The following is a 12,325-nucleotide window of genomic DNA, read 5'->3' on the forward strand; positions in this document are numbered from 1 at the left end:
ATACTATATATAAATGATATATTACAGAGTTGTACACCTGAAACCTATTAAGTTCATTAACCAATGTAACCCTAGTAAATTCAATTAAAAAAAGAAATCATACCGGTATTTATAAGGCAATACTAGAAATCTTTCAGGTTGAAGAAATTCTCTGAATCATTTCCAAAAACTGAAAACTAGTCAATTGATTAGTGTTAAGTGGAGTCAATTTACTTCTTTGAAACGATATTAATAAAAATGTTGCTTGATTTTGTCTCTAAAGCTATTTTTTCAGTTGGCTGCTTCAGTAAAACGTCTCCACTTTTGCTATGCAACCGTAACAATTACACAAAAGGTATATTAGGTTCAGCAAACACTCTTACCCCAGACTGCATCTTGTGTCAAGATAAGAATAGCTAACCTTCTTCTCTCGCCCCTTGCAAAAACTAGACCTGTAAGCCTCTAAATAGAGATTTTTTTAAAAGCTGCATTTGAATAAGATGCCATTCAGTTAAACGTGTTTCGGCTCTGTTTATTATCTATGAAAGAACACGGTTAGACCAGACATTTTCACAGATTTCTTATGACTATGAGTCAAAAACTCCAGAGAAACAAAGCAGAATTTTATTTCAAGAAATGTGCTTACACCTTCCTCAGATGCTGTCTTCAAATGTGGTACTCACCTTCTGTGGGTTCAGAACTTTAATGACTTGTGTGATGGTCCCCGTGTTAAATGCTGGGACAACGCTGCTGCTAGGAGACAGAAGCTGCAGCTGGAATGTCTGCGGGGAACAAAGGGCACTCTTCAGAAAGAGTATACACTCAATACAATGTCAGAGACAGCAACAAAGAAAACCTCCGATACTCAGATGATGGTTCATGTAACAGATTTACCCACTACTACTACTTTCTATTTGTTTTCCAGATACCAACAATTTGTAGTATGCGGGTGGACTATCACTTCATGGTATTTATAAAACCCCGTTGTTAGGTCTTTGACCATGAAAACTAGCAGTGAGTGTCTCTTGCCTTCCTGGCAGAAAGAACTTTATCCTACGAGTTTTTAAAAGGTGACCTGTTCTGGGTCTGGCAAGCTCATTTAACAGTAACTGATCAACTATGCAGGAAACACACACACACACAAACAGGTGCCTATGGCTAAAAAAAGCTAAAAAGAAATGAAAAGAAAAGCTTCGTGAAAAATAACAAACCAGCATACCAGTCACTACAGGCTGGGATCCAGAGACTAGAACTTTTGCTGTCTAAAGCATGCACAATCTGGACTGTGATCTGGACTGTGTCAAGGCCTACTCCTACATGACAGAGGCCAAGGAAAGGCTGGAAGAGCCAGTTTCTTAATGGATCTCTCCACTGGAGGCACAAGGTCCTAACAGAAAAATTACATACAGAATAGCTTATACAGCAAAAGACCTGAAAAAACCAAAAGCCATAATCCGTTGCATGCTGGCAGGCTTTGTTTACTTATGGGGAATAGAGATGGAAGTACTATAAGCAACAGAGGTAAACCAGATCACTGGCACGATATAGTATGTATGGACACACCTCTTCTACATACTAGGATTTTAAAAAATCTTCCCCGAAAGTTCAGTCTTCTAAACTATTAAGGGGAGAGTAGAGAGAGGGAAAGAGAAGGAGAGAGAAGAGAGGAGAGGAAAAGAAGGACGGGGGGGAGGGAGGGAAGGGCTGCGGAGGGGAAAGAAAGAAAGGGGGGAGGAAGTCTACCTAGTCTTCCCTGAAGCCAAAAATGATTAAGAGCAGAGATTTAATCTCAATGCACAGGTTTATTATTTTGGGTCTTATTCATAATTCTATTGTCAAGATAAATTATGTAAGCTAAAATATTATTCATTTATTTACATTTATGTAATGAAATGTAAGATGCCATCAATTATAATTCACACCATTATTTTGTATACCACTGAGAAAGAAAGCAGGCTGCTGACAAGGTTATCAATTTTAAAACGTACCTCAATTTCAGAGATAATAAAACGTAAAAATAGTAACTAATCATAGAATCTATGTTAAGATGACATTTTGAAGTTCAAGATACATCATGTTATGTAAACAGGCACTGCACAGTACAGCACCAAGAATGAGGCCGCGCTGCAAGGGCAGAGATGATGTGCTGCTAGGATGGCAGTCTAAAGCAACAAATACAAATCCCTAAGCTGCAGTAGGCTAACCTTTACTGAGCACTGGACACACGAAAAGTGCCTAAAACAGTATCTGGAACAAAAACCTCACCTATTCCTCCTGAAGTAGATATCCTTCACCACCCCTCTTTGCAAATAAGGAAACTGAGGCATGGAGGTAAAGTTAACTTGCTTAATGTCACACAACTAGTACTGAAACCACTTTACTGCTTCTGAAACATCTACATTATTCTGGCTCCAAAAAATTAAAGTAAAGGAGACTACAAAATCAGCAGTAACCACAAATAAAAGAACTTAAATTTCAAAAAAACATGTGGTCTGAACGTCATACTTCATATGTCACTGCAAAAATTAGATTAGCTTAGTCTACACTAGGGACAGGCAAACTATGGCCCGGAGACAAGAATGAACAGACACCTGTTTTTGTAAGTAATGTTTTATTGGAACATAGCCACACTCCTTCACTTACACACTGTCTGCAGCTGTTTCTGCACTGTAATAGCAGAACGGAGTAGATGCAACTACTGCCTAAATAGTGTTTTAGGCGTCCACACAGCCTAAAACACTATTTTGTCTTTTACAGAAAAATTCTGCCTCCTCCTCATTGTAAATTTTTCTTTGTTCAAAACTTTTCTAAGTATAAACTGGCAGTTACCAAACAGTCATGGAGATGTAAAGTATAGCACAGGGAATATAGTCAATAATATCATAACAGCTATACATGATGCCAGATTAATCTGGGGGATCACTTCATAAATTATATGTCTAACCACTATGCTGTACACCTGAAACTAATATAATACTGAATGTCAAATGTAGTTAAAAAAAAAGGAAAAATACTGCATCATTCAAAGATGAACATAAACACTCTTTACATAGATTTGGTAGAAATATAACTTCAATTACAAAACATGCAGTCACTATATCAACAATAAACTGGATAATAATGAAGGAGGAATGTTTCGCTCACTTTGATATCAAGAGATGAGAACTTTTAATTGTCTACAAGAGAATACCAAATAAAGTCCCTCATCTTCATTAACTTCAGTTCCATGTTAGAATTTGTGTTTTTTAGGCCTTTACCACTGTATTACCCCAACCTATCCTCAACACCCTGACCATTAACAAACCACCTTACAGAACTCTGTTCTCACTACTATTACAATGACCTTTCTTTATCCTATAATACATAACTAACTTTAAGACTATTTATGACCAAAAAACCCCAAGAATATTTATGTCATTAAAAATAATTAAAATGACTTGCTTCAATGAACCATAACAGTTACTTTATCATTAGCTTGGGCTAAATCTGCCAATCTAATTTAATCCCTAAACATTAAAATATGTCCCTTAGCAAATGCATTTTTTAAAAGCCACTCAATCTTTATTCAAAAAAAGCAAAAGGGCAAAGAAGACCCTGGAGCACCTTTGGCACTGCAGCCTGGAAAACAAAGTCCGTCATGTCGAGCTCCGTGCTGTTGGAGGCCTGTATCGTTATCACTGTGACGCTGGGGTTGGTGTGTGACCGTTCAAAAGTGAATTCTATTTTCAAGCCATTCTTACTGTATGCTGTGATGGAGGGGATGCCTGGGAAAGTACATGAAGATTAGTCTAACTGTAGACAGCCTGATACTTACAAAATCATTACTTACTTTCTTCAATAACTATTTCTTACTGCTTCAATGTTAACATCAGTAATCGTACCTGTAGCGATGTCATTGAAAAGAGGCTGTGATGAAAGCCCATCCAACAAGAAGGGAGGCTGGGATATCTGTGGGACTGAGGCAGGGGCAGGAGCAGCAGCTGGAGCACCTAAAGGAAATAGTCCAACATTAAGTCACTATTACCCAGTATGACAAAACTCACCAAGAAAACAAGGAGAAAAATATTATGGTCTCAAGTTAAGGGCACAGGCAGGATAAAAATGCTTGCTTCAAAATAACAAATGGATGAGTTTTCAGAACTATAACTATCTTCTTACAAGTCAATAAGGAAAAAAACATTTTAAAAGCAGTACATATAATAAACCATTCCCAGAAGTGGGAACCTGAATGAAAAGGGCATCTTATGGGAAAAGACGCTCAATCTCTACTAGTAATCAGGGAAATGGGATGTAAAGCCACATGGAGATATACTTCACATCCAGTACAGTCATAAAAATTTCAACATCTGACAATACCAGATACAAGTAAGACTATATAGCAAGAGGACTTTCTAACCTCTGTCCTACTGATATAAACTGGCACAACCAAACCAGAGACAATTTAGCAACAGTAAAGTTCAACATAAATATATCCCTAAACTCAAGTTCCTCAACGTCAAAACTAATGAAATTTTAAGCTAGATGATTCTTTGTTGTGGGGGAGCTATCTTGAGCATTGTAGAGTATTTATCAGCACCCCTGGCTTTCACCCATTAAATGACAGTAGCATCCTCCAGTTGTGACAACCAAAAATATCTGCTGAGCCCTGGTGGGCAAAATCTCCCCCAGGTGAGAAGCAGTGCCTTCCTCCTGAATGCTTTTGATTACTTCTTACATATGTACCCTGAGAAACATGTACAAGAAGTATTCATAGCAAGATAGTTTCTAACTGTGAAGTACTAGCAATAAGATAAGTAAATAATGGTACACTGATGAAATTAAACACTATACAGCCCTGGCTGGTGTGGCTTAGTGGATTGACTGCCCGTCTGCCAACCGAAGAGTCAGTCACAGGTTCCAATCCCAGTCAGGGCACATGCCTGGGTTGCAGGCCAGGTCCCCAGTAGGGGGCACGCAAAAGGCAACCCACACGTTGATGTTTCTCTCCCTCTTTCTCTCTCCCTTCCCCTCTCTAAAAAGAAATAAATAAAATATTTTTAAAAAGAAATTAAACACTATACAAACACAACAGTAAAAATGTGAATGCACTAGAAATACAGCTGACCCTTGAATAATACAGGGGGTTAGGTGCAACAACCTTCCATACAATTGAAAATCTCTGTGTAATGATAGATCCACAAATGAGAATTCCCAACAAAGGAGTTGACCTTTGAACAACTCAGGTTTGAACTGACAGAGTCAATTAAACTGCATGGGTCAAATGAAGAAAAAAAAAATCCCCTTATAAGTGGACCGATGCAGCTCAAATCCATGTTGTTCAAGGGTCAACCGTACACTCAACATGAATTATTCATAGATTATTCTCACAAAAACAGTGTTTGGCAAAAAAGCAGGGTGCAAAAGGACACATTCAGTTGGATGTCATTTCTAAAAAGGTAAAAACTGCCAAAATAATATAAACACTATTATTAAGACGCACACAGAAATGGTGAACATCAAAACTGAACACTCCGTTGGGGTAGACAGCAGTTCTCTCAGGAACAAAGAGGGAAGGAGCTGAGGGGGAAGTACAAAGGGAATGTCAACTCTCACAGTAACATTTTCTTTTACAAGCTAAGTAGATCAAAGCATTCACTGAATTTTATAGGTGTTAAACAATGCATAATGAAAATTTAACACACACACACTCACAACCTGGATTACTGATATGAAATGGGGGGAAGAAATTACCAAATTATCATTTTATCGATCCTTCCAAATAAGAACAATGAGGATTAGCAATTGAGGGCAAGTTCTGTCATGAACGGACAGAAATCAGACTTCTATGAGGCATAAGAAAACTGAACAAAATAAAAAGAATGCATTTTATATTTAAACAGATTTCAATTACTTATGAAATTAACTGAAATATAGCATTTTAAAAAGCATCAACAGAATAAAAGAAAATGAAGGGGGAAATATCTTTTTAAAAAAAATACCCTAGTACACTAAGAGAAAAATAATACTAAAAATTAGCAAGGAAGGTAGAAATACAGATGACTAAGCAAAGCACAAGAAGCTAAAAACAAATGAGACACTGCAGAACATGCAGTTGAGTGGACTGCCAACAAAGTGTACAAAGAAATAGTCAAACAGTTCTCCTAGTTCACATAAATCTAATCTAGTAATTTTCCCACAGTTCCCATTTTCCAAACAAATTTAGAAATGTGTCCCCATGGAAAATGAGAAGCTACTCTAGATACAAAGGTAACATGGATCCCTAAGTCCCTTAAATTTTAGCCTTTTTCTCCTCTCCATGTACAATAGGTAGCTTTTGGAAACAACAGAACTTACTGTGCCAATTCCACTAAAAAGCACACACTAAATTTATTTATTTATTTCCATGGATTTACATTACTGTATATTAGGATATAACTGGAATGATGGCTTAAAGAATCTGGAACTCAACCCTGGCTGGTGTGGCTCAGTGGGTTGATCACAGGCTGCGAACCAGAGGGCCGCAGTTCAATTCCCAGGTGGGGCACATGCCTGGGTTGCGGGCCAGGTCCCCAGTGGGGGCCGTGTAAGAGGTAACCACACATTGATGTTTCTCTCCCTCTTTTTCTCCCTCCCTTTCCTTCTCTCTAAAAATAAATAAATAAAATCTAGAACCTGGAACTCAGAAATAGGAAAATTGTGAGTAAAACATTATGAGTAAGTAGAAAATCCAGGCTTTTTAACTCTTCATCATTTTGCTTTTTCATGTAACACTGGGAAAATAAGAAAGAAAGAACAAAATCAAAACATTAAGACTTCATGATAAATGAGTTAAAGATAGAAAAGGAATGTGGAAAAATGAAATTCACATATAATGCAAACATGTGGATATTTATGAAACATTCCCTGCCACTGAAAAACTTTCAATTAGCCCTGGCTTGTGTGGCTCAGTGGATTGAGCACTGGCCCATGAACTGGAAAACCTGAAAGTAACAAAACAACAGGACCAATTTTTCAACTGCTAAGGCTTTTAAAAAATGATAGAATATAGTATTTTTGACTGTACAGTGAAACTGGTGGCAATATACATTGAGGATAAGGTAAATAACATTTACCAAGTGACTACTGAAAGTAGTCATTTGGATGTAGTAGTCACTGAATAAGAAGTCATCATTCCTCACAAATACCCTGTGAGGTTAAGTATTTATCATCCTTATTTTAAACAGATTCAGAAAGACCAACAAACTTAGTTAAAGAAAGTAAACCAAAACAAGAACAAATTAATGTAATGTTTGCTGAAGAAAAATCTAGAAAACAAACAATACTAAGGAATTCAATATATTAGGGTACAAACTTCTTGATGAAATATTAGAAAACCATTTAAATTTATAATTGTAACCCTGGCTAGTGTGGTTCAGTGGACTGGGTGCTGGCCTATGAACCAAGGGGTCACTGTTTCGATTCCTACACATGTCTGGGTTGCAGGACCAGGTCCCCAGTTGGGGGTGTGCAAGACGCAACCACACATTGATGTAACTTTCCCTCTCTTTCTCCTTCCCTTCCCCTCTCTCTAAAAATAAAATCTTTTAAAAAATTATAATTGTAAAGACTATGTACTAACATGGAAACATTTATGTGTAACAAAACATACCACCTATACACTATATGTTTACACTCCCAGATTGTTTTCACCTTTCCATATAGCCAGTATAGATTGGGCATCTGAGGATTTAAAATCGACTATTTGTCAATGACTCAAAAGTACATAGGAAGTAACAGTTTGAAATTTTGTTAAGATACATATAAACTGTAAGCTCTGGCAGGCTGTTGTGTTAGAAAAAAATAATTTAGCCCTCGATAGCCAATCTAGATGACCATCCAATATCCTTACTCTATTGCTGTTTTTAACTTGAGGTGATGTATGCTAAATATAACTCTTACACTTTTAAAGAAGTCACTTAAGACAAACATTATATACTACAGTAATACTCTTAGACTTAGGGGCTCATAATATCACTGAAACACTTCAATTACAAACACCTACTACTAAAACAAAGATGAGAAAAAATATTCCCAAATGAAAGTTATATTTGAATATTATAATCATGGATTTTTTCTTTTCATTGCTTTAATAACAGGGGAAAAGGGGAAGAGAGTGGGAGGGAGGGACCGAGGAAAACAATAGGTTAACATCTCTCCACAATGGCCATAACTCTTAAAATCTAACCATGAGTAGAAAGAAATCTAGAAAAAGTGATGTCTTAGGGCCCTGGCCCGTGTTCCACAATGCTAAACGTTGCTGGTTTGTTCCTGGTCAGGGCACATGCCTAGGTTGCGGGTATGGTCCCAGTCAGGGCACATACAAGAGGCAACCAATTGTTTTTTCACATCGATGTTTTTCTCCCTCTCTCTTTCCTTCCCTTCCCCACACTCTAAAATCAGTAAGCATGTCCTCAGGTGAGGATAAATGAAAAAAAGAGAAAGAGAGAGAGAAAATGCGATGTCTTGGATACTAACTACCAGTAAAGCTAAGATGACTTGGGATATATACTTTTTCCAGCCTGAAATTTTCAAAATACTACAAGTAATTTATTCTCCCCAAATTAAAAATTGGACTTTAAGGAATCCTATTCTCTAGAACAGAGATTTTCAATCTTTTTCATCTTCTGACACACATGAACTAATTACTAAAATTCTGCAGCATACCAAAAAATATATTTTGCCAATCTGACAAAAAAAAAATAGGTATGATTTTGATTTATTCCCAATGGATGGCTATCGCTGTGTTGGCTGTTGTCATTTTTTTATTTGACAATCTAAGGGAAAAGAGGTCAGGACCCCTGATGAAATAGTCAGGTATTGCATGTTGTAAAAATTCTGGGGGCACACTGGCTGAAAATCACAGCTCTAGAGCATTAGCAAGGCAGTTTATGTCCACATGATGTGAAGATTCTAGTCTTGTTTTTGACTTAGCCTCGCCATCTTCAACTGATTGATGTGCTAGAAAATCTGTTAAGTGTAGTTTTCCCCCAAGGCCTTTATCCCCTATCTCAGAATTAAATAATTCTACTCTGGCCTCACCTGTAAGGTTGATGTCTCCCAGCAAATCAAGAAGTTCTCCACCAGCAGAAGCTGGTTTGCTTGTAGGTGCAGTTGGAATAACAGGTGTTATGTCATTTCCTCCCAACAAATCCAACAAATCATTGGCCTATACAAGAAAATAATATCTTGATTTAGTAGTTATTTACCTAATCTATATCTAATGCAAAGCTCTTTAAACACTTAACAAAAAGAAGGAAGAGAATCCTCAATCAATCTAGGAACACTGAAGGGAATCAGCTAAAAGATGGGTTATTAGTAATATCCCCAGATAAGCTAATGGAAAGCTACCTGGCTGGTAGGCTGTGGCCCAGAAGGTGGTGGTTTGGTCTCTAGTGGAGCTGGTTCTGTCTCTCCATTTGTCTGCACAATCTCAGTAGGGCCATTTGTGGTCACTTTTTCCATAACAGGCATTCTCTCAAGCAGGGCAGACCTGTAAAAAATCTGAAGTGGTTAAATTCCAGACAGTTAACCTCGATTCCCTACCCAAAACAATCACTGTAACTATACTGAAACTAACATGAAAAGCCACCTCCCCTCCCCATACACTAAAATAGAAGGTGGGTTATACATGTGGGTGGGTGAATACATGACCTAAATTGCTGGCTGCATTAAGAGTAGGCAAGAAACAGCTGTAGAGTTCTGGCCAAGATGGAGGTATAGGTAGAAACCCTTTGCTTCCTCGCACAACCAAAAGGAGGATAACCACCAATCTAAAAGCAATAAACAACCAGAACTGCCAGAAAATCAAATGGCATGGAACTCCAACAACTAAGGAATTAAAGAAATAGTCAACGAAACCAACCAGACCAGTAAGACGGGCAGACGAAGAGAACCAGTGGCAAGGTGGCAGACCAAGCAGGCAGGGCTGACTGAGAGAACCATGGGCAAGGCAGTGGACTATGCAGGCAGGGCTGGCTGAATGGGAAACTGAGCGGACTGTGGACTATGACGGTGGTTACCAGCAGTGGGAGAAATTCCCAGTCTCCCAGCAGACGAGAGAGTTCGCTGGAAAATGGTGCAAGGACCAGGCAGGTAACCTGCACTGTTCCCTCTCTGGCCCCTCCCCCAAAGGCAGCACTGCAGGACAGCAAGGACAGTTGCCTTGCCCTGATGAATACCTAAGGCCCCGCCCCCTTACAACTTAACAGGCGCCCCTAGACAAAGAAATAGGGCCAAAATGAAAGAACAGAGCAAAACTTCAGAAAGAGAGCTAAATGATGAGGAGATAGCCAAGCTATCTGATGGAGAGTTTAAAGCCCTGTTCATCAAAATGCTCACAGATCTGATTGAGCTTGGCCAAAAAATGAAAGAACAATGAAAGATACTCAAAGTGAAATAAAGCAAAATATTCAGGGAACCAAAAGTGACAGGACCAAAACCAGGACTCAAAGCAATGATCTGAAACAAAAGGAAGAAATAAACACCCAACCAGAACAGAATGAAGAAACAATAATTCAGAAAAATGAGGAGAAGCTTAGAAACCTCTGGGACAACTTTAAACATTCCAATATCTGGATTATAGGGGTGCCAGAAGGAGGAGAATAACAGCAAGAAATTGAAAACTTATTGAAACAAATAATGAAGGAAAACTTCCCCAATCTGGTGAAGGAAAGAGACTTCCAGGAAGTCCAGGAAACTCAGAGAGTCCCGAAGAAGTCAGACCCAAAGAGGAACATACTAAGGCACATCATCAAGTTACCCAAGATTAAAGATAAAGAGAGAATCTTAAAAGCAGCAAGAGGAAAGGAAAGCATTACCTACAAAGGAGTGCCTATCAGACTATCAGCTGACTTCTCAAAAGAAACTATGCAGGCAAGAAGGGGCTGGAAAGAAGTATTTGAAGTCATGAAAGGCAAGGACTTACATCCAAGGTTACTCTATCCAGTAAAGCTATCATTCAGAATGGAAGGGCAGATAAAGTACTTCCCAGATAAGGTCAAGTTAAAGGAGTTCATCATCACCAAGCCCTTATTATATGAAATGTTAAAAAGACTTATCTAAGAAATTGAAGAAGATCCAAAACTATGAACAGTAAAATGACAACAAATTCACAACTATCAACAAACAAACCTAAAGAAAAAGAACAACAAAAACTAAGCAAACAACTAGAACAGGAACAGAATCAGAGAAATGAAGATCACATGGAAGGTTTTCAGTGAGGAGGGGGAGGGGAGGAATGGGGGGAAAAGGTACAGGGAAAAGCAGCATAATTAGTAGGCATAAAATAGACAGGGAGAGGTCAAAATGGTATAAGAAACAGAGAATTCAAAGAACTTATATGTACAACCCATGGACATGGACAAAGGGGGGAGAATGTGGGAAGGTTGGGGGGGTGCAGGGCAGAGGGGAATAAAGGGGGGGAAACTGGGAAAACTGTAATAGCATAATCAATAAAATATTCTTTAAAAAAAAAAAAAGAGTAGGCAAGAAACCTTAAATGGACAAACTGTCCACCCAAATCCCAAGAGATTCAGATTTCTTAGTGGTACAGAAATTAGAATGACCTGGCTGGCGTAGCTCAGTGGATTGAGCGCGGGCTGGGAACCAAAGTGTCCCAGGTTCGATTCCCAGCCAGGGTACATGCCTGGGTTGCAGGCCATAACCCCCAGCAACCGCACATTGATGTTTCTCTCTCTCTCTCTCTCTCTCCCCTCTCTCTCTCTCTCTCTCTCTCCCCCCACCTCCCTCCCTTCCCTCTCTAAAAAAATAAATAAAATCTTTTTAAAAATATTTAAAAAAAAAAGAAATTAGAATGAAAGAAAGGTAAATCAGTAGATAGTAACAGGTTCCAGTTAAAAAGATACTGCATAATGGAAGAGTAAGAAGGATGACATGTACCAAAATGTTAAGAGTAATGTTATCTGAACAAGATTCTCTAGAGAAAATACAACTCTCACTTCTTGAAGTTAATAAAGTGGAAAATGAAGCTAACTTTCCATACCAAAAGAAAAGGCAGAAGGAGAATTAAAGACCAATTAACAGTTTTTCTAGAGGCTAGACAGAGCAGATGAACAAAGCAGAAGCAGTCAAGCCACTAGGACTAAACAGGGTTGTGAGGTCCAGTTAATAAAGCATCAGGAATGAGTCTCCTTTATGGATTATAATGACAATTTGTTCAGGATAGTAAGAAGCACATGCATCACTTCCTTTCTTTCACTTACCTCATATGGTCATATTTCTTAAAAAGTGCATTATATTCTACTGCCCTCTGCTGGAGTTCCACATCAATGCTGCTTCCGTAGATGGAAACCACTTTCTTTATTCGGCT

The 12,325-nt window shown here is 38.4% G+C and overlaps 1 protein-coding gene across 3 annotated transcripts in view; it reads right to left on the bottom strand.

The window, feature by feature from the left end:
• AP1G1 (adaptor related protein complex 1 subunit gamma 1) overlaps positions 1-12,325 on the bottom strand; it is a 74,276-nt gene that overhangs the window by 4,914 nt on the left and 57,037 nt on the right. For all 3 annotated transcript variants that reach the window (XM_045818455.1, XM_045818454.1, XM_045818456.1), the window contains 6 exons: positions 12,219-12,323; positions 9,346-9,487; positions 9,037-9,163; positions 3,861-3,968; positions 3,583-3,743; positions 663-761 (listed from right to left, as the gene is read on the bottom strand). In XM_045818455.1, the coding sequence (XP_045674411.1) occupies positions 663-761; positions 3,583-3,743; positions 3,861-3,968; positions 9,037-9,163; positions 9,346-9,487; positions 12,219-12,323 (742 nt within the window). The remainder of the gene's footprint in view (positions 1-662; positions 762-3,582; positions 3,744-3,860; positions 3,969-9,036; positions 9,164-9,345; positions 9,488-12,218; positions 12,324-12,325) is intronic.

Source organism: Phyllostomus hastatus, unplaced genomic scaffold (genome assembly GCF_019186645.2).
Source record: "Phyllostomus hastatus isolate PE091 unplaced genomic scaffold, TTU_PhHast_1.1 phas_scaffold_345, whole genome shotgun sequence".
Taxonomy (NCBI): domain Eukaryota; kingdom Metazoa; phylum Chordata; class Mammalia; order Chiroptera; family Phyllostomidae; genus Phyllostomus; species Phyllostomus hastatus.